General features: G+C 43.1%; 2 protein-coding genes across 2 annotated transcripts in view; one reads left to right on the top strand and one right to left on the bottom strand.

Moving 5' to 3' along the window:
* The window catches only part of SLC25A15 (solute carrier family 25 member 15), a gene marked incomplete at both ends in the record, with an annotated part of 30733 nt that extends 8800 nt beyond the window's left edge, over nt 1–21933 (top strand). Inside the window, 4 exons of the mRNA XM_079721996.1 lie at nt 9424–9561; nt 11729–11898; nt 19969–20127; nt 21809–21933. Of these exons, the coding sequence (XP_079578122.1) occupies nt 9424–9561; nt 11729–11898; nt 19969–20127; nt 21809–21933 (592 nt within the window). The remainder of the gene's footprint in view (nt 1–9423; nt 9562–11728; nt 11899–19968; nt 20128–21808) is intronic.
* Nucleotides 21934–26028: 4095 nt separating this feature from the next.
* The window catches only part of LOC307064929 (phosphatidylinositol 3,4,5-trisphosphate 3-phosphatase TPTE2-like), a gene marked incomplete at both ends in the record, with an annotated part of 74983 nt that continues 73931 nt past the window's right edge, over nt 26029–27080 (bottom strand). The window contains one exon of the mRNA XM_079721636.1: nt 26029–26155. Coding sequence (XP_079577762.1) covers nt 26029–26155 — 127 coding nt within the window. The remainder of the gene's footprint in view (nt 26156–27080) is intronic.

Raw genomic sequence — 27080 nt, 5'->3', positions numbered from 1 at the left:
CTGTCCATTTTTTTATTGGGTCGTTGTTTTTTTGATATAGAGCTGCATGAGGTGTTTGTATATTTTGAAGATTAATCCTTGTCAGTCACTTCATTTACAAATATTTTCTCCCATTTTGTAGGTTGTCTTTTTGTTTTGTTTATGGTTTCCTTTGCTGTGCAAGAGCTTTTAAGTTTAATTAGGTCCCATCTGTTTATTTTTGTTTTTATTTTCATTACTCCAGGAATAGATCCAAAAAGATACTGCTGTGATTTATGTCAGAGTGTTCTGCCTATGTTTTCCTCTAAGAGTTTTATTATTTTTTAAAGATTTATTTATTCTTTATTTTATTTTTGGCTGTGTTGGGTCTTAGTTGTGGCACGTGGGATCTCTCGTTGCAGTGCAAGGGCTCTTCCTTGTGGTGCGCAGACTTCTCTCTAGTTGTGGTGTGCAGGTTTTCTCTTCTGTAGTTGTGGCACGCAGGCTCCAGAGCATGTGGGCTCTGTAGTTTGTGGCACACAGGCTCTAGTTGAGGCACACGAGCTCAGTAGTTGTGGCATGCGGGCTTAGCTGCCCTATGGCATGTGGGATCTTAGTTCCCTGACCAGGGGTCGATCCCATGTCCCCTGCATTGTAAGGTGGATTTTTTACCACTGGACCACCGTGGAAGTCCCCTCTAAGAGTTTTATGGTATCCGGCCTTACATTTAGGTCTTTAACCCATTTTGAGTTTATTTTGGTGTATGGTGTTAGAGAATGTTCAAATTTCATTCTTTCACATGTAGTTGTCCAGTTTTCCCAGCACCACTTATTGTAGAGCCTTTCTTTTCTCCATTGTTTATTCTTGCCTCCTTTGTCATGGATTAACTGAGCATAGAGGTGCGTGGGTTTATCTCTGGGGTTTCTATCCTGTTCCATTGATCTATATTTCTGTTTTTGTGCCAGTACCATACTGTTATGATTACTGTAGCTTTGTATTATAGTCAAGTCAGGGAGTCTGATTCCTCTAGCTCCATTTTTCTTTCTCAGGATTGCTTTGGCTATTTGAGGTCTTTTCTGTTTCCAGACAAATGAAAAAATTTTTTGTTCCAGTTCTGTGAAAAATGCCATTGGTAGTTTGATAGGGATTGCATTGAATCTGTAGATTGCTTTGGGTAGTAGAGTCATTTTCACAATATTGATTCTTCCAATCCAGGAGCATGGTATATCTCTCCATCTATTTGTATCATCTTTAATTTCTTTCATCAGTGTCTTATAATTTTCTGCATACAGGTCTTTTGTCTCCTTAGGTAGGTTTATTCCTAGATATTTTATTCTTTTTGTTGCAGTGGTAAATGGGAGTGTTTTCTTGATTTCACTTTCAGATTTTTCATCATTAGTGTACAGGAATGCCAGAGATTTCTGTGCATTAATTTTGTATCCTGCTACTTTACCAAATTCATTGATTAGCTCTAGTAGTTTTCTGGTAGCATCTTTAGGATTCTCTATGTATAGTATCATGTCATCTGCAAACAGTGACAGCTTTACTTCTTCTTTTCCTATTTGGATTCCTTTTATTTCCTTTTCTTCTCTGATTGCTGTGGCTAAAACTTCCAAAACTAAGTTGAATAAGAGTGGTGAGAGTGGGCAGCCTTGTCTTCTTCCTGATCTTAGTGGAAATGGTTTCAGTTTTTCACCATTGAGGACGATGTTGGCTGTGGGTGTGTCATATATGGCCTTTATTATGTTGAGGAAAGTTCCCTCTATGCCTACTTTCTGAAGGGTTTTTGTCATAAATGGGTGTTGAATTTTGTCGAAAGCTTTCTCTGCATCTATTGAGATGATCATATGGTTTTTCTCCTTCAATTTGTTAATATGGTGTATCACGTTGATTGATTTGCGTATATTGAAGAATCCTTGCATTCCTGGAATAAACCCCACTTGATCATGGTGTATGATCCTTTTAATGTACTGTTGGATTCTGTTTGCCAGTATTTTGTTAAGGATTTTTGCATCTATGTTCATCAGTGATATTGGCCTGTAGTTTTCTTTCTTTGTGACATCCTTGTCTGGTTTTGGTATCAAGGTGATGGTGGCCTCGTAGAAAGAGTTTGGGAGTGTTCCTCCCTCTGCTATATTTTGGAAGAGTTTGAGAAGGATAGGTGTTAGCTCTTCTCTAAATGATTGATAGAATTCGCCTGTGAAGCCATCTGGTCCTGGGCTTTTGTTTGTTGGAAGATTTTTAATCACAGTCTCAATTTCAGTGCTTGTGATTGGTCTGTTCATATTTTCTATTTCTTCCTGATTCAGTCTTGGCAGGTTGTGCATTTCTAAGAATTTGTCCATTTCTTCCAGGTTGTCCATTTTATTGGCATAGAGTTGCTTGTAGTAATCTCTCATGATCTTTTGTATTTCTGCAGTGTAGTTGTTACTTCTCCTTTTTCATTTCTGTTTCTATTGATTTGAGTCTTCTCTCTTTTTTTCTTGATGAGTCTGGCTAATGGTTTATCAATTTTGTTTATCTTCTCAAAGAACCAGCTTTTAGTTTTATTGATCTTTGCTATCATTTCCTTCATTTCTTCTTCATTTATTTCTGATCTGATGTTTATGATTTCTTACTTTCTGCTAATTTTGGGGGTTTTTTGTTCTTCTTTCTCTAATTGCTTTAGGTGCTAGGTCAGGTTGTTTACTCGAGATGTTTCCTGTTTCTTAAGGTGGGATTGTATTGCTATAAACTTCCCTCTTAGAACTGCTTTTGCTGCATCCCATAGGTTTTGGGTCGTCATGTCTCCATTGTCATTTGTTTCTAGGTATTTTTTTATTTCCTCTTTGATTTCTTCAGTGATCACTTTGTTATTAAGTAGTGTATTGTTTAGCCTCCATGTGTTTGTATTTTTTTTACAGATCTTTTCTTGTAATTGATATCTAGTCTCATTGCATTGTGGTTGGAAAAGATACTTGATACAATTTCAATTTTCTTAAATTTACCAAGCCTTGATTTGTGACCCAAGATATGATCTATCCTGGAGAATGTTCCATGAGCACTTGAGAAAAATGTGTATTCTGTTGTTTTTGGATGGAATGTCCTATAAATATCAATTAAGTCCATCTTGTTTAAGGTATCATTTAAAGCTTGTGTTTCCTTATTTATTTTCATTTTGGATGATCTGTCCATTGGTGAAAGTGCGGTGTTGAAGTTCCCTAATATGATTGTGTTACTGTCGATTTCCCCTGTTATGGCTGTTAGTATTTGCCTTATGTATTGAGGTGCTCCTATGTTGGGTGCATAAATATTTACAATTGTTATATCTTCTTCTTGGATCAATCCCTTGATCATTATGTAGTGTCCTTCTTTGTCTCTTCTAATAGTCTTTATTTTAAAGTCTATTTTGTCTGATATGAGAATTGCTACTCCAGCTTTCTTTTGATTTCCATTTGCATGGAATATCTTTTCCCATCCCCTTACTTTCAGTCTGTATGTGTCTCTAGGTTTGAAGTGGGTCTCTTGTAGACAGCATATATATGGGTCTTGTTTTTGTATCCATTCAGCCAATCTGTGTGTTTTGGTGGGAGCATTTAGTCCATTTACATTTAAGGTAATTATCGATATGTATGTTCCTATTCCCATTTTCTTAATTGTTTTGGGTTCGTTATTGTAGGTCTTTTCCTTCTCTTGTGTTTCTTGCCTAGAGAAGTTCCTTTAGCATTTGTTGTAAAGCTGGTTTGGTGGTGCTGAACTCTCTCAGCTTTTGCTTGTCTGTGAACGTTTTAATTTCTCCATCAAATCTAAATGAGATCCTTGCTGGGTAGAGTAATCTTGGTTGCAGGTTTTTCTCCTTCATCACTTTAAATATGTCCTGCCACTCCCTTCTGGCTTGTAGAGTTTCTGCTGAAAGATCAGCTGTTAACCTGATGGGGATTCCCTTGTGTGTTATTTGTTGTTTTTCCCTTGCTGCTTTTAATATGATTTCTTTGTGTTTAATTTTTGACAGTTTGATTAATATGTGTCTTGGCGTATTTCTCCTTGGATTTATTCTGTATGGGACTCTCTGTGCCTCCTGGACTTGATTAACTATTTCCTTTCTCATATTAGGGAAGTTTTCAACTATAATCTCTTCAAATATTTTCCCAGTCCCTTTCTTTTTCTCTTCTTCTTCTTCTGGTACCCCTATAATTCGAATGTTGGTGAGTTTAATGTTGTCGCAGAGGTCTCTGAGACTGTCCTGAGTTCTTTTCATTATTTTTTCTTTATTCTGCTCTGCAGCAGTTATTTCCACTACTTTATCTTCCACGTCACTTATCCATTCTTCTGCCTCAGTTATTCTGCTATTGATCCCATCTACAGTATTTTAAATTTCATTTATTGTGTTGCTCATCGTTGCTTGATTCATCTTTAGTTCTTCTAGGCCCTTGTTAACTGTTTCTTGCATTTTGTCTATTTCCAAGATTTTGGATCATCTTTACTATCATTATTCTGAATTCTTTTTCAGGTAGACTGCCTATTTCCTCTTCATTTGTTAGGTCTCGTGGGTTTTTATCTTGCTCCTTCACCTGCTGTGTGTTTTTCTGTCTTCTCATTGTGCTTATCTTACTGTGTTTGGGGTCTCCGTTTTGCAGGCTGCAGGTTCATAGTTCCCGTTGTTTTTGGTGTCTGTCCCCAGTGGCTAAGGTTGTTTCAGTGGGTTGTGTAGGCTTCCTGTTGGAGGGGACTGGTGCCTGTGTTCTGGTGGATGAGGCTCGATCTTGTCTTTCTGGTGGACAGGTCCATGTCTCGTGGTGTGTTTTGGGGTTTCTGTGGCCTTATTATGTTTTTAGGCAGCCTCTCTGCTAATGGGTGGGGTTGTGTTCCTGTCTTGCTAGTTGTTTGGCATAGGGTGTCCAGCACTGTAGCTTGCTGGTCGTTGGGTGAAGCTGGGTGCTGGTGTTGAGATGGAGATCTCTGGGAGATTTTCGCCATTTGCTATTACGTGGAGCTGGGAGGTCTCTTGTGGACCAGTGTCCTGAAGTTGGCTCTCCCACCTCAGAGGCACAGCACTGACTCCTGGCTGCAGCACCAAAGAGCCTTTCATCCACCCGGCTCAGAATAAAAGGGAGGAAAAGTAGAAAGAAAGAATTAGTAGAAGTGGAAAGAAGGAAAGAAAGAAAGGAGGGAGGGAGGAAGGAGGGAAGGTTGGAAAAAAAGAGAGAGAAGATAAAGTAAAATAGAATAAAGTATGATAAAATATAATAGAATTATTAAAATAAAAAATAATTATTAAAAAAAAATTTTTTAAATGGACTGATACAACCCTGGGACAAATGGTGGAAGCAAAGCTATACAGACAAAATCTCACACAGAAGCATACACATACACATTCACAAAAAGAGGAAAAGGGGAAAAACCATAAATCTTGCTCTCAAAGTCCACCTCCTCAATTTGGGATGATTTGTTGTCTATTCATGTATTCCACAGATGCAGGGTACATCAAGTTGATTGTGGAGCTTTAATCCGCTGCTTCTGAGGCTGCTGGGAGAGGTTTCCCTTTCTCTTCTTTATTCTCACAGCTCCCGGGTCTCAGCTTTGGATTTGGCCCCGCCTCTGCGTGTAGGTCACTGGAGGGCGTCTGTTCTTCACTCAGACAGGACGGGGTTAAAGGAGCAGCTGCTTCGGGGACTCTGGCTCACTCAGGCCGGGGGGAGGGAGGGGTACGGAGTGTGGGGAGAGCCTGCGGCGGCAGAGGCCAGCGGGATGTTGTACCAGCCCAAGGTGCACCGTGCGCTTTCCTGGGGAAGCCGTCCTTGGGTCCCGGGACCCCGGCAGTGACGGGCTGCACAGGCTCCCTGGAAGGGGGGCGTGGACAGTGACCTGTGCTCGCACACAGGCCTCTTGGCGGCGGCAGCAGCAGCCCCAGCGTCCCACGCCCGTCTCTGGGGTCCGCGCTTTCAGTCGTGACTCGCGCCCGTCTCTGGAGCTCCTTTAAGCAGCGCTCTTAATCCCCTCTCCTCGCGCACCAGGAAACAAAGAGGGAAGAAAAAGTCTCTTGCCTCTTCGGCAGGTCCAGACTTTTTCCCGGACTCCCTCCCGGCTAGCCGTGGTGCACTAGCCCTCTTCAGGCTGTGTTCACGCCGCCAACCCCAGTCCTCTCCCTGCGCTCCAACCGAAGCCCGAGCCTCAGCTCCCAGCCCCCGCCTGCCCCGGCGGGTGAGCAGACAAGCCTCTCGGGCTGGTGAGTGCTGTTCGGCACCGATCTTCTGTGCAGGAATCTCTCCGGTTTGCCCTCCGCACCCCTGTGGCTGCGCTCTCCTCCGTGGCTCCGAAGCTCCCCCCACCCCCGCCACCCACAGTCTCCGCCCGCGATGGGGCTTCCTAGTGTGTGGAAACCTTTCCTCCTTCACGGCTCCCTCCCACTGGTGCAGGTCCCTATCGTTTTGTCTCTGTTTATTCCTTTTTTTTTTTTTTGGCCCTACCCAGGTACGTAGGGAGTTTCTTGCCTTTTGGGGGGTCTGGGGTCTTCTGCCAGTGTTCTGTAGGAGTTGCTCCACGTGTAGATGAATTTCTGGTGTATCTGTGGGGAGGAAGGTGATCTCCGCGTCTTACTCTTCCGCCATCTTCCCCTCTCTCTCTCTCTCCAGTTTGTTAATGTGGTCTATCACACTGATTGATTTATGGATATTGAAGAATCTTTGCATCCCTGGGATAAATCCCACTTGATCATGGTGTACGATCCTTTTAATGTATTGTTGGATTCAGTTTGCTAGTATTTTGTTGAGGATTTTTGCATCTGTTCATCAGTGATATTGGCCTTTAATTTTCCTTTTTTGTTATATCTTTGTCTGGTTTTGGTATCAGGGTGATGGTGGCCTCATAGAATGAGTTTGGGAGTGTTCCTCTGAAATTTTTTGGAATAGTTTCAGAAGGATAGGTGTTAACTCTTCTCTAAATGTTTGATAGAATTCGCCTGTGAAGCCGTCTGGTCCTGGACTTGTGTTTGTTGGGAGTTTTTTAATCACAGTTTCCATTTCATTAGTTGTGATTGGTCTGTTCATATTTTCTGTTTCTTCCTGGTTCAGTCTTAGAAGGTTGTACCTTTCTAAGAATTTGTCCATTTCTTCCAGGTTGTCCATTTTATTGGCATAGAGTTGCTTGTAGTAGTCTTAGAATCCTTTGCATTTCTGTGGTGTCGGTTATAACTTTTTTCATTTCTAGTTTTATTGATTTGAGCCCCTCTCCCTTTCTTTTTCTTGATGAATCTGGCTAAAAGTTTGTGAATTTTGCTTATCTTTTCAAAGAACCAGCTTTTACTTTCATTGACCTTTTCTATTGTTTCCTTCATCTCTATTTCATTTATTTCTGCTCTGATCTTTATGATTTCTTTCCTTCCACTAACTTTGGGTTTTGTTCTTCTTTCTCTAGTTGCCTTAGGTGTAAGGTTACGGTGTTTGAGATTTTTCTTTTTGTTTCCTGAGGTAAGATTGCATTGCTATAAACTTCCCTCTTAAAAGTGCTTTTGCTGCATCCCATAGGTTTTGGATTGCAGTGTTTCTGTTGTCATTTGTGTCTAGGTATTTTTTTATTTCCTCTTTGATTTCTTCAGTGAACCATTGGTTGTTTAGTAACACTGTTTATCCACCACGTGTTTGTGTTTTTTACAGTTTTTTTTCCTGTGATTGATTTCCAGTCTCATAGTGTTGTGGTTGGAAAATGATTTCAATATGATTTCAATTTTCTTAAATTTACCAAGGCTTGCTTTATGGCGTAGCATGTGATCTATCCTGGAGAATGTTCCATGTGCACTTGAGAAGAATGTGTATTCTGCTGCTTTCTGATGGAATGTTCTACAAATACCAATTAAGTCCATCTGGTCTAATGTGTCATTTAAGGCCTGTGTTTCCTTATTGATTTTCTGTCTGGATGATCTGTCCATTGATGTAAGTGGGGTAGTTTATTGTAACTTTAGGACAATTGAATGTGGTAGGTCCGTTAGGCTTCTGCTCACAGATGGAAGAGAAATCGTGAGGGGACCTCGCTACCTGGGCAGGCTGCCTAGGGGGTTACCGTTGGGGGCTTCTGGAGGTCTGTGAGTTGTTCTGGTCGTCCAGTGACAGCCGGATGCTGGCAGTTAACAGGTGAGCGTCACAGCCAGTTGTTGCTGTGAGCAGCTCAGTCCTTTCTGTGCAACTAAAGATTGTCCCCGTAGGTGCCAGCGGTGCTCTCGTGATAGAACATCCTCCCAGGGTTTGGAGAGGCTCTCCTTTGCTGACCCCCATGAACTCTCAGGAGTCTTCCTGGAAATTTGTTTCTTGTACTTTCCCCCATATTCTTTCCAGTTTCACTCCCCTGCTGGTGACTGAGGCTGGTGGTACTAAACCCATGTGAGATGAAGTGAATTCTTCCATTTTTGTACTTCATGTACATTCATTTTCCGTTTATATTTCCAGCTTTGCCATTTGCCCTACAGCCATCGAGCTTGCTGACTCACACTGGCAGCATCACTGGCCCACCTCGTGCCCTCTGTGCAGCTGAGGTCCAGGAGGTCATCAGCTGAACTGGGAAATCTTTTTTCAATGAGCAACATTTTGGTTAAAAATGTATCCTGGGTTTTCATCTGTAGCAGTTACATTACACTTGTGGCTGTTCTGGGCTGAATCCAGAGGCACGTAGGGATGGCCTCGGAACCTGTTTTTATTTAAAGCTCAGGGGCAAACACACTGAAGTATTAATAATGTGTGTGTTGGGGTGGTGGGACCGTAGGGAATTTTTTCTCCCACATTGTTTGGTTTGGTTTTTCTGTGTCACTTTCTGTCTTAGTTCTGGCTCTGCTAGAACAGAATACCCCAGGCTGGGTGGTTTAAACAACAAAAATTTGTTTCTCACAGCTCTGGAGGCTGGAAAGTCCAAGAACAAGATGCCGGCTGATTCGGTGTCTGGTGAGGGTCCTCTTCCTGGTTTGCAGGGGGACAGCTGGCTGTGTTCTCACATGGTGGAGAGAGTGCCAGCCAGCTCTCTGGTCTCTTCTTACAGGGACACTAAGCTCATCAAGAGGATTTCACCCTCCTGCCCTCATCTAAACCTGACTACCTCCCAAAGGCCTTCCTCCAAATACCATCACATTGGGGGTGGGGTTATGGCTTCAACATAGGAATCTGGGGGTGAGGGACACAAAGGTCCAGCCCACAGAGCTATGCCTAATAAAAGGAGCACGGGCTTGCAGTCAGGCAGACCTGGGTTTGAAGCCTAGCGTTGCCGCTTAGCAGCTGTGTGACTCTGAGCACAGTTCGTGGCATCTCTAAGCATCATTTTCCCCATATGAAAATTGGGGTACTGCCGTCACCCTCACAGGGTCGTGGGCTCCTCAGAGGAAGCAGCAGGTGCCTCGTGGGCGCTGAGGAAGGCTTCCTCTCCTTTACCACCAGTGTTCCAGCATGCTGAGACCGAGCAAATGAATAATGGGTGGGTAACCGGCCTCCTGTGCTTGCGTCCTTGCAGTGACCTGCAGAATGCAGCCGCTGGTTCCTTTGCCTCTGCCTTTGCTGCTCTGGTCCTCTGCCCGACCGAGCTTGTGAAGTGCCGGCTGCAGACCATGTATGAAATGGAGACGTCGGGAAAGATAGCCACAAGCCAGAAGTAAGTGCTGCTCGGGCACAAACGTGGGGTCTTGTTGCCTTGGTGTATCCAGTATTTTTAAATTTTAGGTTGTACTAAAATTAAGTGGCAGAGAAACAGTGTATCTAGTCCAAACACCCCTCTCCACCACCACTCTGAGGATAATTTTCTGAACAGACTGTCTGTGGTGGTTGGAATCACCATCCACCCCACAGAATGTTGTAGGCAAGTATTTAATATCCCCAAAGTGGAGAAGCAGGGGCTTACACCCCTTTTGGCCTGTGGAGAGCATAAGGCATGACCCCCACCTATACTGGGAGGCATGTAGCAGTGGCTTTGGAATTGAGGGCTGAGCTTTTCCTAACTGCCAATTTGGATTCTGGGCTGAGTATCTGCTCACTCCCCAGTTTCACGTGGGTGCTCAGGCTGATCATCCCAGATCCTAGCAGTGACTTCCTTTACATCCTCCCGAATCCTTCAAGTGTACCTACAAACAAGCCAGATTCTGAAAACATTCATGCAAACCCTCAGAAGCATAGCAAGTCCTCAGTGATCGAATCACTCTCCAACCTTGTCTCGAAAACAGATTCTAGTTACCCTGTGAATGTATGTATCATATACAATGTGATTCATTATATATTGGAATTGAAAATCAGTGTATTATCCTTGTTCATCTCAAAACTTGCTTATTTATTTATCTAAACTAAAGCTTTGCTGGTGGTTGTTGCTGAAGTTAACTCAAAGCCAGTAAATCTCCTGGGAAAAACCATTAGGTAAACTGACCATTTTTAGAGTCATCACTTTCTGTCCAGTGAGGATGGGGTTCATAATAGTGCCCTATTTCCTGCACCTGTGAGATTCATTACAACCAATTTGAAGCTATTATTCATAGCCTAGAAGTTCAAAACTTTAAGTCTTTAATGCTTTTTTATTGAAATACAGTGTACACACAATAGCAGGAACACACCCAGAAATCACAGGAAATCCTAGGTGTGCAGTTCCACAAGTAGTCACAAAATGAACATGCCTTTGTAAACTGGTACCTAGATAAAGAAATAGATCATTAACAGCACCCAGAAAGTTGCCCTTGGGTCCCTTAAAAGTCGTTTAAAGTATTTTTAAAGACAGTAATTGTTAGATCCAAAGGACTTAGGTAGACGGACACCCTGTACAAACGTAAATATTGGCTGACTGTGTTTTAGGTATAGCAGTGCCCAAGCCTGGGATTTGGTAGCTTGGGGTTAAGACCTGGATTGGAAGCAGGCTAATTGTGTTGAGTGGGAGGACTTTGTTACTTCTTCATTGTATTGATAGAAGGAGGGCGCACTGCAGGCAGGGCCTGGCTAGTGGGTATTGCCTGGGAAGGAAGATCATCAATAAAAGCAGGTGGCCTTTGTTACCTGGAGCCTGATCCTTCCCTGATCTAAGCCAGGTCACCTGCTGAGAACAAAGTGAGGAGTGAGGGGCTCGCTAAGCTGACAGGTGTGGTTTGTGGTGCTTTTCCTCCCAGGGATAGGCCTGCCCCCCGACACCACCAGGAAGAGGAGCCTGCACAGAAAGTGCCCGTGTTCTGGCTTCTGCAGGCTCTGATCTGTACACACCTTCCTCGCTAAGAACTAAATACTGGGTGCATCAAGAGCCTTACAGGAGCTGTAGCTCAGCTCTTAGAATTTCTTTTATCTTGCCTTTAAGTAACATTTAAGGCTTGTTGCTCACTTCCCTGGATGAATGCAAAACAAAACAAACCCTGAACACCTGAACCAATTCCCTCAAAATACACAAGCTCAGAAGAAAGGCTGAGGAGATAGGAATCAAGGCAGGTAAGGGACTGGGCACGTACAGTGCCATTTTATTCTCTCTGAGTTTGGACAATCTCATTGTAATTTCACTTACTTACTATTGGATAGATGGGTAGTGGCTCTTTTAGATCTTTGATAATGATTTCTAGAAATGTATGCATTCGTTGTAATAAAATATCTTAACACAGACTAGTTCAAGTAATAAAACTTGTTACAAAATAATTGTATACCTGTCTTTCTCGGAGATATTTCCTTCCCACAAAAACCTTTTATTGCTGGAATTCTGGTTCCTCTGTTTATAAAATGAGCTACTTCCTTGTTAGAGCTCCATCAGGTCTGCTAGTTGGGTGTGAATGCTGTTCTTATCTGTCACCCGTGTGTCCCCCCAGCACAGTTTGGTCTGTCGTGAAGAGTATCCTTAGCAAGGACGGCCCCTTGGGCTTCTACCATGGACTCTCGAGCACTTTACTTCGAGAAGTGCCGGGCTACTTCTTCTTCTTCGGGGGCTATGAGCTGAGCCGATCGTTTTTTGCATCGGGGAGATCAAAAGATGAGCTAGGTAAGTGTGTTGGCAGGGACAGCAGGTGGATTTGACGGTGTCCGCTTCCCAGTGGTGTACTCTAGGTGGCTTCTGTGCACTTCGCCCCTTGTGGGGGGTTCTGCTTGGCACTGGGAGTTTCTGGATGCCGGGGAGTACCGTGCAGCAGGGGACAGCGAGCACCATCCTCCAGCCATGGTAACTTCCTCAAGGCAGAGGCTGCAGCAGGACATCCCCAACTTTTTTTTTTTTTTTTAACATCTTTATTGGAGTATAATTGCTTTACAATGGTGTGTTAGTTTCTGCTGTATAACAAAGTGAATCAGCTATACATATGCATACATCTCCATATCCCCTCCCTCTTGTGTCTCCCTCCCTCCCACCCTCCCTATCCCACCCCTCTAGGTGGACACAAAGCACCAAGCTGATCTCCCTGTGCTATGCGGCTGCTTCCCACTTGCTATCTATTTTACGTTTGGTAGTGTATATATGTCCATGCCACTCTCTCACTTCGTCCCAGCTTACCCTTTCCCGTCCCCATGTCCTTAACTCCACCCTCTACGTCTGCATCTTTATTCCTGGCCTGCCCTAAGTTCTTCAAAGCATTTTAATTTTTTTAGATTCCATATATATATGTGTTAGCATACAGTATTTGTTTTTCTCTTTCTGACTTACTTCACTCTGTATGACAGACTCCATCCACCTCACTACAAATAACTCAATTTCATTTCTTTGTATGGCTGAGTAATATTCCATTGTATATATGTGCCACATCATCTTTATTCATTCATCTGTCTATGGACACTTAGGTTGCTTCCATGTCCTGGCTATTGTAAATAGTGCTGCAATGAACATTGTGGTACATGATTCTTTTTGAATTATGGTTTTCTCTGGGTATATGCCCAGTAGTGGGATTGCTGGGTCATATGGTAGTTCTATTTTTAGTTCTTTAAGGAACCTCCATACTGTTCTCCATAGTGGCTGTGTCAATTCACATTCCCACCAACAGTGCAAAAAGGTTCCCTTTTCACCACACCCTCTCCAGCATTTATTGTTTGTAGATTTTTAGATGATGGCCATTCTGACTGGTGTGAGGTGATACCTCATTGTAGTTTTCATTTGCATTTCTTAATGATTAGTGATGTTGAGCATCCTTTCATGTGTTTGTTGGCCATCTGTATATCTTCTTTGGAGAAATGTCTTTTTAGGCCTTCTGCCCATTTTTGGATTGGGTTGTTTGCTTTTCTGATATTGAGCTGCAAGAGCTGCTTGTATATTTTGGAGATTAATCCATTGTCAGTTGCTTCATTTGCAAGTATTTTCTCCCATTCTGAGGGTTGTCTTTTCATCTTGTTTATGGTTTCCTTTCCTTGCAGAAGCTTTTAGTTTCATTAGGTCCCATTTGTTTATTTTTCTTTTTTTTTCCATTTCTCTAGGAGGAGGGTCAAAAAGGATCTTGCTGTGATTTGTGTCATAGAGTGTTCTGCCTATGTTTTCCTCTAAGAGTTTGATAGTGTCTGGCCTTACATTTAGGTCTTAAATCCATTTTGAGTTTATTTTTGTGTATGGTATTAGGAAGTGTTCTAATTTCATTCTTTTACATGTGGCTGTCCAGTTTTCCCAGCACCACTTATTGAAGAGGCTGTCTTTTCTCCATTGTATATTCTTGCCTCCTTTATCAAAGATAAGGTGACCATATGTGTGTGAGTTTATCTCTGGGCTTTCTACCCTGTTCCATTGATCTTTATTTCTGTTTTTGTGTCAGTACCATACTATCTTAATTACTGTAGCCTTGTAGTATAATCTGAAGTCAGGGAGCCAGATTCCTCCAGCTCCATTTTTCTTTCTCAAGATTGCTTTGGCTATTCGGGGTCTTTTGTGTTTCCATACAAATTGTGAAATTTTTTGTTCTAGTTCTGTGAAAAATGCCATTGGTAGTTTGATAGGAATTGCACTGAATCTGTAGATTGCTTTTGGTAGTATACTCATTTTCACAATGTTGATTCTTCCAACCCAAGAACGTGGTGTATCTCTGCATCTGATTGAATCCTCTTTAATTTCTTTCATCAGTGTCTTATAGTTTTCTGCATAGTGGTCTTTTGTCCTCTTAGGTAGGTTTATTCCAAGGTATTCTATTCTTTTTGTTGCAATGGCAAATGGGAGTGTTTCCTTAATTCCTCTTTCAGATTTTTCATCATTAGTGTATAGGAATGCAAGAGATTGCTGTGCATTAATTTTGTATCCTGCTACTTTACGAAATTCATTGATTAGCTCTAGTAGTTTTCTGGTAGCATCTTTAGGATTCTCAATGTATAGTATCATGTCATCTGCAAACAGTGACAGCTTTACTTCTTCTTTTCCAGTTTAGATGCCTTTTCTTTTTCTTTTCTGATTGCTGTGACTAAAACTTCCAAAACTATGTTGAATAATAGTGGTGAGAGTGGGCAGCCTTGTCTTGTTCCTGATCTTAGTGGAAATGGGTTCTGTTATTCACCACTGAGAATGATGTTGGCTGTGGGTTTGTCATATATGGCCTTTATTATGTTGAGGAAAGTTCCCTCTGTGCCTACTTTCTGGAGAGTTTTTATCATAAATGGATGTTGAATTTTGTCAAAAGCTTTTTCTGCATCTGTTGAGACGATCATATGGTTTTTATCCTTCAGTTTGTTAATATGGTGTATCACATTGATTGATTTGCATATATTGAAGAATCCTTGCATTCCTGGGATAAACTCCACTTGATCATGGTGTATGATCCTTTTAATGTGCTGTTGGACTCTGTTTGCTAGTATTTTGTTGAGGATTTTTGCATCTATGTTCATCAGTGATATTGGTCTGTAGTTTTCTTTTTTTGTGACATCTTTGTCTGGTTTTGGTATCAGGGTGATGGTGGCCTCATAGAATGAGTTTGGGAGTGTTCCTCCCTCTGCTGGATTTTGGAAGAGTTTGAGAAGGATAGGTGTTAGCTCTTCTCTAAATGTTTGATAGAATTCGCCTGTGAAGCCACCTAGTCCTGGGCTTTTGTTTGTTGTAAGATTTGTAATGACAGTTTCAATTTCAGTGCTTGTGATTGGTCTGTTTATATTTTCTGTTTCTTCCTGGTTCAGTCTCGGAAGGTTGTGCTTTTCTAAGAATTTGTCCATTTCTTCCAGGTTGTCCATTTTATTGGCATAGAGTTGCTTGTAGTGATCTCTCATGATCCTATGTATTTCTGCAATGTCAGTTGTTACTTCTCCTTTTTCATTTCTAATTCTGTTGATTTGAGTCCTCTCCCCTTTTTTCTTGATGAGTCTGGCTAATGGTTTATCAATTTTGTTTATCTTCTCAGAAAACCAGCTTTTAGTTTTATTGATCTTTGCTATCATTTCCTTTATTTCTTTTTCATTTATTTCTGATCTGATCTTTATGATTTCTTTCCTTCTGCTAACTTTGGGGTTTTTTTTGTTCCTCTTTCTCTAATTACTTTAGGTGTAAGGTTAGGTTGTTTGTTTGAGATGTTTCTTGTTTCTTGAGGTAGGATTGTATTGCTATAAACTTCCCTCTTGGAACTGCCTTTGCTGCATTCCATGGGTTTTGTGTCATTGTGTTTTCATTGTCATTTGCTTCTAGGTATTTTTTGATTTCCTCTTTGATTCTTTCAGTGATCTCTTGGTTATTTAGTAGCATATTGTTTATCCTCCATGTGTTTTTATTTTTTACAGTTTTTTTCCTGTAATTGATATCTAGTCTCATAGCATTGTGGTCGGAAAAGATACTTGATATGATTTCAATTTTCTTAAATTTACCAAGGCTTGATTTGTGACCCAAGATCTGATCTATCCTGGAAAATATTCCATGAGCACTTGAGAAGAAAGTGTATTCTACTGTTTTTGGATGGAATGTCTTATAAATATCAATGAAATCCTTCTTGTTTATTAATGTGTCATTTAAAGCTTGTGTTTCCTTATTTATTTTCATTTTGGATGATCTGTCCATTGGTGAAAGTGGGGTGTTGAAGTCCCCTACTATGAGTGTGTTACTGTCGATTTCCCCTTTTATGGCTGTTAGCATTTGCCTTATGTATTGAGGTGCTCCTATGTTGGGTGCATAAATATTTTACCATTGTTATATCTTCTTCTTGGATTCATCCCTTGATCATTATGTAGTGTCCTTCTTTGTCTCTTCTAATAGTCTTTATTTTAAAGTCTATTTTGTCTGATATGAGAATTGCTACTCCAGCTTTCTTTTGATTTCCATTTGCATGGAATATCTTTTCCCATCCCCTTACTTTCAGTCTGTATGTGTCTCTAGGTTTGAAGTGGGTCTCTTGTAGACAGCATATATATGGGTCTTGTTTTTGTATCCATTCAGCCAATCTGTGTGTTTTGGTGGGAGCATTTAGTCCATTTACATTTAAGGTAATTATCGATATGTATGTTCCTATTCCCATTTTCTTAATTGTTTTGGGTTCGTTACTGTAGGTCTTTTCCTTCTGTTGTGTTTCTTGCCTAGAGAAGTTCCTTTAGCATTTGTTGTAGAGCTGGTTTGGTGGTGCTGAATTCTCCTAACTTTTGCTTGTCTGTAAAGGTTTTAATTTCTCAGTCGAATCTAAATGAGATCCTTGCTGGGTAGAGTAATCTTGGTTGCAGGTTTTTCTCCTTCATCACTTTCAATATGTCCTGCCACTCCCTTCTGGCTTGCAGAGTTTCTGCTAAGAGATCAGCTGTTAACCTTATGGGGATTCCCTTGTATGTTATTTGTTGCTTTTCCCTTGCTGCTTTTAATATTTTTTCTTTGTATTTAATTTTTGATAGTTTGATTAATATGTGTCTAGGAGTGTTTCTCCTTGGATTTATCCTGTATGGGACTCTCTGTGCTTCCTGGACTTGACTATCTCCTTTCCCATGTTATGGAAGTTTTCAACTATAATCTCTTCAAATATTTTCTCAGACACTTTCTTTTTCTCTTCTTCTTCTGGGACCTCTATAATTCAAATGTTGGTGCATTTAATGTTTTCCCAGAGGTTTCTGAGACTGTCCTCAATTCTTTTCATTCTTTTTTCTTTATCCTGCTCTGCAGTAGTTATTTCCACTATTTTATCTTCCAGGTCACTTATCCGTTGTTCTGCCTCAGGTATTCTGCTATTGATTCCTTCTAGAGAATTTTTCTTTTCATTTATTGTGTTGTTCATCATTGTTTGCTCTTTAGTTCTTCTAGGTCCGTGTTAAGCGTTTCTTGTATTTTCTCCATTCTCTTTCCAAGATTTTGGATCATCTTTCCTATCATTACTCTGAATTCTTTTTCAGGTAGACTGCCTATTTCCTCTTCATTTGTTTGGTCTGGTGGGTTTTTACCTTGCTCCTTCATCTGCTGCATATTTCTCTGTCTTCTCATTTCATTTAACTTACTGTGATTGGGGTTTCCTTTCTGCAGGCTGTAGGTTCGTAGTTCAGGTTGTTTTTGGTGTCTGCCCCCAGTGGGTAAGGTTGGTTCAGTGGCTTGTGTAGGCTTCCTGATAGAGGGGACTAGTGCCTGTTCTGATGGGTGGGGCTGTATCTTGTCTTTCTGGTGGGCAGGGCTGTGTCCAATGGTGTGTTTTGTGGTGTCTGAACTTATGATTTTAGGCAGCCTCTCTGCTAATGGGTGGGGTTGTGTTCCTGTCTTGCTAGTTGTTTGGCAGAGGGTGTCCAGCTCTGTAGCTTGCTGGTCGTTGAGTGGAGCTGGGTCTTAGCGTTGAGATGGAGATCTCTGGGAGAGCTCTTGCCAATTGATATTACATGGAGCTGGGAGGTCTCTGGTGGTCCAGTGTCCTGAACTTGGCTCTCCCACCTCAGAGGCTCAGGTCTGATACCCAGCCAGAGCACCAACACCCTGTCAGTCACATGGCTCAGAAGAAAAGAGAGGGAAAAACAAAAGAAGGAAAAATAATAAATAAAATAAAATAGTTAAAATAAAATTAAAAAGTAATAAAAAGAGAGCAACCAAACCAATAAACAAATCCACCAATGATAACAAGCGCTACAAACTATACTAAGATAAAAATCAGAAACAAGTCAGTGTCACACAGCAAACCCCAAGTCCACAGTTGCTCCCGAAGTCCACTGCCTCAATTTTGGGATGATTCGTTGTCTATTCAGGTATTCCACAGATGCAGGGTACCTCAAATTGATTGTGGAGATTTAATCCGCTGCTCCTGAGGCTGCTGGGAGACATTTCCCTTTCTCTTCTTTGTTCGCACAGCTCCTTGGGTTCAGGTTTGGATTTGGACCCGCCTCTGCCTGTAGGTTGCCCTCAGGCATCTGTTCACGCCCAGACAGGACAGGTTTAAAGCAGCGCTGATTAGGGGACTCTGGCTCACTCGTCCTGGGGGGAGGGAGGGGTACGGTAGTTGTAATTGGAATGTGGGGTGAGCCTGTGGCGCCAGAGGCCAGCGTGACGTTGCAGCAGCCTGAGGTGTGCTGTGTGTTCTCCTGGGGAAGCTGTCCCTGGATCACGGGATCCTGGCAGTGGTGGGCTGCACAGGCTCCTGGGGTGGGTGTGGATAGTGACCTGCGCTTGCACACAATTCTTGGAGGCTGCAGCAGCAGCGTTAGCATTTCATGCCCATCTCTGGTGTCCGAGCTGATAGCCACGGCTTGTGCCCGTCTCTGGAGCTCGTTTAGGCGGTGCTCTGCCTTCTGTGGGCAGACAGGGAAGGGATCCCCTCTCCTCGCACACCCCGAAACAATGGTCTCTTGCATCTCTGGAAGGTCCAGACTTTTCCCCCGACTCCCTCCCGATTAGCTGTGGTGCACTAGCCCCCTTCAGGCTGTGTCCACGCAGCCAACCCCAGTCCTCTCCCTGGGGTCTGACCTCTGAAGCCCGAGCCTCAGCTCCCAGCCCCCAGCCCCCGCCTGCCCCGGCAGGTGAGCAGACAAGCCTCTCGGGCTGCTGAGTGCTGGTTGGCGCTGGTCGGCACCAATCCTCTGTGCAGGAATCTCTCCGCTTTGCTCTCTGCACGCCTGTTGCTGCGCCCTCTGTGGCTCGGAAGCTCCCCCCACACCAAGCCCCACCGTGAAGGGGCTTCCTAGTGTGTGGAAACCTTTCCTCCTTCACGGCTCCCTCCCAGAGGTGCAGGTCCCGTCCCTATCCTTTTGTCTCTGTTTTTTCTTTTTTCTTTTGCCCTACCCTGGTACGTGGGGAGTTTCTTGCCTTTTGGGAGGTCTGAGGTCTTCTGCAAGCGTTCAGTAGGTGTTCTGTAGGAGGTGTTCCACATGTAGATGTATTTCTCATGTATTTGTGGGGAGGAAGGTGATCTCCGCGTCTTACTCCTCCGCCATGTTGAAGGTTCCCCGCCCACCGGCACCAAAACTTTTTTACTGGAATAACATTTGTCCATTTGCTCTGGGTCCATTTTAGGGGAGAATACAGACATTACTTTCCCTGTAGGATATCACCAACCAATGGGGAAATCACCTATAAATCATCTTGCAATAAGCTTAAACTTAGTAATAAATCTTGATGGTGTTTTGAGAGCAGTGAGAAGTGTACTTCTTTCTAGTTTATCCTGATTAACTGCTTGACACAACTGTATCAATGTTTGGCTCACATGAGTGGTTACTTTTTTCTTAAGTACCTCCCTTCAGTGTTCTGGACCTATTCTGGGGATAGTCAAGCTCCTAGGCTTAACTGTTACGTTTAATAACTTTGCTTTTTCATGGCAAAGGAAGAATCAGAGCTGTGGGACATTAATATATTAAAATACTTAAGAGAAAGTTGAAAAAGATGCAGCCTGGGTTTCAGTGGCCTCTGTTCTCACTCCTCATGGTAGGGCGTTGCCATGCTGCTGGGGGCCTGCAGGCCTCTTGAGGACGGGGCAGGACGGCCCCAGAGACCAGCCTAAATCTGACCCTCACGAGGGCTGCCCCTTGTCCTGGAGTCATGAGGGACAGCCCTAGGCTACCACACAGAACCTGTGCTCTTAGACAGTTTGACAGTTGCCCCAGAGAACTGTGTTCCTCAGCTTTAGTGTTTGTATTTGCACCTACCTGCAGCCACTACTACGTTGACCTCTGGAAATATCACATCAGCTGTTCTTGAGACAAAACACTGTTTGCTCATTTTCTTCTCTAGGCCCTGTCCCTTTGATGTTAAGTGGTGGATTTGGTGGAATCTGCCTCTGGCTTGCTGTTTACCCAGTGGATTGTATCAAATCCAGAATTCAAGTTCTCTCCATGTCTGGAAAACAGGCAGGATTTATTGGAACTTTTCTAAGCATCGTGAAAAATGAAGGTGAGTCTGCCAATTGCTAAAACAGTCTGCCAATTGCTGAAACAGAGGAGGTACGTATAGAGAGTGGTCATTTGGCTGCTAGTCTTGTCGAAGTTGATCAGATGGGTAATCGCTCTCTTCCACCGCCCCACCGCCTCACTTTTCTAACAGTGTATGTAATTCACATTTGTGGATTTTTTTCCAGACCCCTTTCTTTAGCTTACTTCATTATTCTCAAGAATGTTTATTTATTTTTTGCTGTGTTGAGTCTTTGTTGCTGCGTGCTGGCTTTCTCTAGTTGCGGCGAGCGGGGGCTACTCTTCATTGCGGTGCACGGGCTTCTCATTGCGGTGGCTTCTCTTGTTGCGAAGCACGGGCTCTAGGCACATGGGCTTCAGTACTTGTGGCTCGCGGGCTCAGTAGTTGTGGCTTGCGTGCTCTAGAGTGCAGGCTCAGTACTTGTGGTGCACAGGCTTAGTTGCTCCGCGGCATGTGGGATCTTCCTGGACCAGGGATCGAACCCGTGTCCCCTGCATTGGCAGGCAGATTCTTAACCACTGCGCCACCAGGGAAGTCCCCTCAAAAATGTTTAAAGCTCTGATTCCTAACCTTTGGGCCAGGAGTTTGTTTGTAAATAGCCTGGTGGGAATTTTTAAAGTATGTGTTTTGTCTAAGAGGACAAATGTTTCAGAGTTAGCACCACTTTTTTTTTTTTTTTGGCTGCACTCTGCAGCATGTGTAACTTCCGCAACCAGGGATCCAGCCCACTCCCCCTGCAGTGGAAGCGTGGAGTCTTAACCACTGGACCACCAGGGAAGTCCTGCACCACTTGTTTTAAACAATATCATCAGGAGATGAGCTCTAACAGCATATCAGTAAGGCATTTAAAAGAATGTACATCCTTAATGATAAGACTTCTGCAATGAGAAAGGCACTAAGTAATTTCTGAAGGTGATTTGCTATCAGTTTTTAGCTATACAGGTGGATAAAGACGTTTGAAGTAGTGTTTGTATAAAGCCAATTTTATGCCACTGGTGAGTAAAGACCTGTCCTTCCAGCATCCACTGTACGTCTTAAACCTTGGATGTGCACTTTTCTGTCTTGATTTTGAGAGAAAGCGAGCACAGTAACGGCATGCAGAAGCTGCTTTAACCCCAAATAGAGCACAGACATCTTGTATACTACTAACAGTAACCCCTTTTAAATTTGCATTACACTTGATAGTTTTCCGAAGTACTTACACCTCCCTCATCTGCCTGGATCTTCAGAACTGCCTTGGGCGGTGCTAATACTAGAAACAGGTCTTCGACGTCAATGTCAGTGCTCCGTGTTCTGGCCCAGGGCCTCGTGGTCCTCGCCACCCCAGGTGAAGCTGCGAAGTTGCTGCCGTCCGTGGCTCTGTGGCTGCCTCCTGTCTGCCCACGTGAAGCCCCCTGCTCTGCCTGATCCGCTTACCAGGAGGTAACAGGCACGGGATCGGTGACTGTTCCCTGAGCCTCGCCAGCTTTGCTGCAGACCTGCCCTTGCCCTTGTTTCTACTAGTCTGTCTACTTCCAGGAGTCCAGGGAAACCTGTTCCATCACTGCTGGTTTCTAGCACTATTGTCTGGATTTGTAACTGTAAAAATATCTGTGCTGTGTGGGTTCGTGGGATATTTCCAAGGAGGAGGAGTTCAGTCTCTGGTCACCCTTTTGTTTTCTAGGAATAACGGCCTTATATTCTGGACTGAAACCTACCATGATTCGTGCGTTCCCTGCCAATGGGGCCCTCTTTTTGGCCTATGAGTACAGCAGGAAGTTGATGATGAGCCAGTTTGAAGCATACTGAAGTGTTCTGGCAAACCGTGATCCAAGTGAAGCTGTTTGAGGACTGCAGTTCTCAGGGTTTCGAGCAGTACAAGACCAATGTGGAATTTTTTGATTTTGTGGGAATTTCTTTTGTGTCTTCCATTTTTCTACCTTCTACCTTAAACTTTATAGAAGAGCTTCTCTTTTATATTATATAATTTCTGCCCATAATTGTAGTGAAATGGAAAAGTTGCTGCTCTTGTCCTTGGTGGGACATACAGGGTGGGTGGGCTGCTGGCCCTAGGTACCTAATCAGAAAGGCTAAGTAGAGCTGTATGAAGGGCTTTTGCATAAGCCTGTATGTGTACATGCAGTTTAGATGGTTCTGTGTTGTGAGTGAAGCACAATTTAGTTCCATGTTTAATCTCAGATCTCACTAGAAAAAAACAGAGGTAACCATGTTTCATGAGGATGGTTATAAATGCTTAATCCATTCTAGATGTGGGTCTCTTTTAAAATCTGCTGAGCACGTACCCTATAATAATTGGTTAAAGTTTTTAAAAAGTTTTCCTGTGGTGCTTGAAAACTAAGGCGTCCGTCTAGATTCTAAAGAGGAGAATATACCTGCATACTGGTGTGGCTCCCGTGTTCTTGGTTTAAGTTTCAGAGTAAGCGTCCTGGATTTTCCCAAGGTGCTCCTCGGTGGCAACAGTGCCATCCATCTTCTTCCAGGTGGGATCACAGTCCAGGCGGGATCACAGTCCAGGCTTGGACACATTGCTGGGTGTGGCCCAGAGCCTTTGGGAAGCAGCACGGCCCTCGCCTGTGCCAGCCCCTCCTCCCGTCCCAAGGAGCTCCTCTCTGCTGGGCTTGAGCTCAAGGCAGGGGCTGAGGGGAGGGGCCTGGGCTGCTCTGTTTAGACTGTGGCCGACAGCGGCCCCGAGCTTCTGCCTCTGTGTGTCCTGGCCTGGGCGGGATCCCAGAGAAGTCTGTGGGACCACCTGTGGGGCTGCTGATCCACTCTGGACCACGCCCTTCTTGCCTCTGCCCATCACAAGCCCTTCCAGGGAGCAGCGTGCCAAAGCCGAGAGAGGCCCTGGCTCCCCGTCTGGGGACGGAGTGGTGGTGCTTGTGGGCAAAGTGGTCTTTGTCGTGCTTGCACTCCCCGTGAGGGGTGTCAGGGCTGACTCAGGCTGAAGTTTGTCTCGGGATCCCTCACTCCTTGCCATGCTGGAGCCTTTAATGTGGGGTACTGGCTGTTGTGAATTTCAGTGATGGTGGTCTCTGGGGTGTGACTTAATCAACGAAGCCAAGGTAATTTCATTAAACTATGCCGTACGTATGCACTACTAACAAACCCTGGTTCATCTGACTCCCGTAGACTTGGCATGGGCAGCTGTTCCCTGGTCGTCTGGTTTACGGGAGCCCTTGTCGTCACCAGTGAGGTCAGCCGCCTCATTCAGTGCTGCTCCGAGACCCCCCAGGCCTCTAATAAAGAGTGCTTAATCCGCCCCCGCGGCTGATGTGGTAATCATGATCCACACTGGTATGTCCGCCCCTGTCGGCAGAACGGAAGCCTTGTGTGAGACCTCCAGTTTGCACAAGTTTTTGTTCTCCCTGCAGCCTCGGTGGCGACTCCGGCCAGAAGCCAGAGAGGGTCGGGAAGGCCAGCTGCTGGCAGACGTTTAGTGGAGGGGGGATGCCCGGTGTTGTGCGCGATCGGCTCCAGAGCTATGCCTGGTCTTCCGTTTGCCTTTTCTTGAAAAGCAATTTTTCTGCCTTACTTTTGTCCGTACTTAAACGGTCAGTAGCTACTGAGTGGTGCTTCTTCTGAACAGGCCTGGATTGAAGCAAAAACAGCAAATGGGACTGGCTTCCCTCAGGAAGTGACCTGCTCCAGAGCCCACCGGGCCCCTGTTGTCTAAGCCCTGTTGGCAGTAGGTCTTCTCACGTGTTGTCCTGTGAACATTTAACTGAATATCTTCAACAGAAACTGTCTAAGGCAAGTAAGAGTGAGTGGGAGTAATGAATGGAAACTTAACACAGAGTTGGTGTTTTTTACGTTTCATTCTGTTTGCTTAATTCATGGTTCAGTATTTGGGTATAATTTGTACCGTTTCAAATCTGTACTCCAGACAAAAATAGAGTAACTTGAAATACTGTGTTTAAAGAAATTCTCGTGTTCTATCATTAAATTTGCCTAATAGTTGACTATATGATTTCTTTAAGTACTTTACGGGCTAAGAACCAACTGTCAGGAATGTTTGAGTTATGTATGGTGATATTTTAAGGTGATGGTTTTATTGCAACGAGCATTGTTTTTTTTTGTCAGCAAGATTCCTGATGTAAAATAACTACTGATATACATATTCTGTATACACTGCAGTTACGAAACGTGGCCCACTAGAATTACTCTCCCTCCACCAGGCTCTGTATGTGATGTGACTCATTTGGCAGGATGCCATTCTATTTTTTAAAATCAACTTCTGGATATCAAGTTTTGGATAGTTCTGTTCCAGGTCAGTAAATTCTATTCAAGAAAACCAGTAGCGTTCTGATATATTATGATCTAAGTTTCTCAAGTTGTTTAATGAATTCTTCGCACTGGGTTCTAGGAAAGCAGCCCTGCTGGAGGCCCTGAACAAGTTCTCTTTATGAGCAAAAGCAGAATAGTGTGACAGCTCATAATTGCCAGAAATTTTAATCCATTTTGGAGGGCTAGGGAAGAGAAACCATCCCCCCCAAGTGTAATTTCCTTTATTTCAAAAAGCAAGATTCTGAAAAACTGGGGTTTCCCAACTTGTGCCAGTGTTAAAGGTAGATCTTACTCCTCACTTTTTTTCCCATTCACCTAGGCCTGCCCGCTGATCTGCCCTCCACAGATTATAGCTGCAGGAATTTTAAAGGCAATAACCTGGGCTGCCACAATACATTTCTGTAACCCTAAATGACAGGGAATAATGTAGTCATAACATGGAAGGAGTTTGAAAGGCTGTGTCTCCAAGAGCTCTTCCTCTAAGGGGAGTCAGATTAAGGGGAGTAGAATAACCTTTGCAGCTGGGCTTTTTGGGGGCTATTTTGAGGGGGAGAGAAGCACCTGCATGGCCTTCCACGCCACCACGCTGGCGGCTCTCCTCCCATCCCTGCTAGCTTGGCACCCACCAACCCTTCTCTATAAACTGTTGCTCTAGTTTCCCTTAAAAAAGACTGACTGTGGCAACCTCCAGACCTCCTGGGGCTGCCAACCCAAGTGGCCAGTGGTTAGTGCTCTGTTACAACACTGCTTAGTTGGAATGGTCTGTCCCAACCCGCCAAACCCTATTTTGTTTATCGTGTGCTTTTTGCAAAGTGCAAGGTTTTTCAGTAACGAGTGCCTGTGTTTTAGCAGAGGCGCTGGTTCTCATCATTTGCTACTTTCCATTTCCTGATCAATTCAACTTGGGCTAGATTGTTGAGAGCCTTGCCAATAAAAGGAAAATCACTCAAATAGTCAAGCCAACATAGAACTGTTTTCAAAGACAATTAGGGCCTTAAGATAATGGCAGTGAAAGTACTTAGAATAAAGTAGCACCTGGTACCAAAGAGAAAATGATTCCCTGTGGACACAGGACTAACCAGTGTCTATAATGAAAACTTGACCTTACTTCAGAGTTCCCCAAGCTTAGGTGAAGCTGGTTGTGAGCAGGGGTGAGGGGTTTTAAAACAATCTTTGCTGCCATTTCTGATGCTCGTTAGTAGTTTGTAAATCAAGTAGAAGAAGGAAATTAGAAATTACTTTTCTAACAAATCTGAAATTACAAATGTAAAACAAAGCACGGAATGAATACTTGTCCAAAAATATATAAATAAATTAACCCACAGTATTGGGGGTAATCACAATTTATAAATATGTTATTTTGATAGGAAAGTTTTATTTCTGAGTTCTTAAGTGACAAGTAACGTTCCCGTGTACTGTTTCAAATTTATCTCAATACAAATGAAAACTGTGACTTTTTTCAAAAAAAACGATTGCCATTGCCATTCTCCCTTTTATATATTTAATACAGTTCTCAAGGACATATGTATATATATATATGTAAATATATCAGCAAGGAAATAGGTTTAATAGGTAGCAAGGATTGGGAAGAACATGATTCTAGTCAGAAGGGGAACTACAGTTGGTCACGTCATCAAAATAGACCTCGACTGCAAACTCTGGACGGTAAATGTTCCATGCTTTTGGTTTGTGGGGATTATCCAATTCACTTCTTGAAAGATAAAGCCTAGAATAGAAAAAAAAATTACATTTTATTGTAGGGCTAACAGAAAAGCCATGCTGTAGGACACCCTTGTTAGAGCTTTAAAAAAAAAAACAGCCTTGCTGGCTGCCATCAGTCTCGACCCCTCCTCTGCATCTAATTAGCTTTCAAAGATCAGCTCTCTTAAGACACGAAAATATCATGACCTTCAGTAAGGACGTATCACTGATCCTTTTAATATTGCCTTTTATGGAATGAACATCTACATTTAATTTCTATATGTGATAAAGCAGACTAGATGTGTATTAAAACCCAGTAATAACAAGTGTCTTTTAAATGATGAAGTTGGCATTTGGGGTAAATTAAGTTGCATAATAAAAACAGCTTTACCAAGGAGTATGGACATTCACACGTTAAATCTTCAGAAAGTATAAAAGTGAGGAGAAAAGTGATCTAGCATGTTGCTTCTCTACTATGAACATGGTGTTTTAAAGGAAAAAACTGTGCCCTTTAGCAAGAACTACTTTTGAGAAGTAGTACCAAATGAAGTTCCACCTCGATGTCTATGTGAGGGACTTCGCTCATGTTATAAGTCGCAGTTTTCTGTCTGGATACATCCAGGGGACAAAATTGGTAAAAATGTTCCATCAAATCCAAAGTTCACTCTATCAATATCCACTAAATGTGTGTGCATTGTAGGTGTTTAGTCTAGGTTTTTATTTACCATCACCTTAGTGGACTTGAGGTGCGATTAGATGCAGTCTACATTTGAAGAAAAGGCTAGGATTGTATGTCATGGGAACTGTCAATTCATGCCACATACAATCATAACCACTTCTTCAAAACTCTTCTGTATGGTTTTTTGAATGTTATCTTTCCTTTTGTATTGAATGGTATGGTGATACCAACCTCAAATTTTCAGCACCACAGAATAGAAGACGTAGAGAAC

This window comes from Hyperoodon ampullatus, assembly GCF_949752795.1.
Source record: "Hyperoodon ampullatus genome assembly, chromosome: 16".
Lineage (NCBI taxonomy): Eukaryota > Metazoa > Chordata > Mammalia > Artiodactyla > Ziphiidae > Hyperoodon > Hyperoodon ampullatus.
The sequence above is the reverse complement of the archived record's forward strand: the minus strand, read 5'-3'. Positions and strand labels throughout refer to the sequence as shown.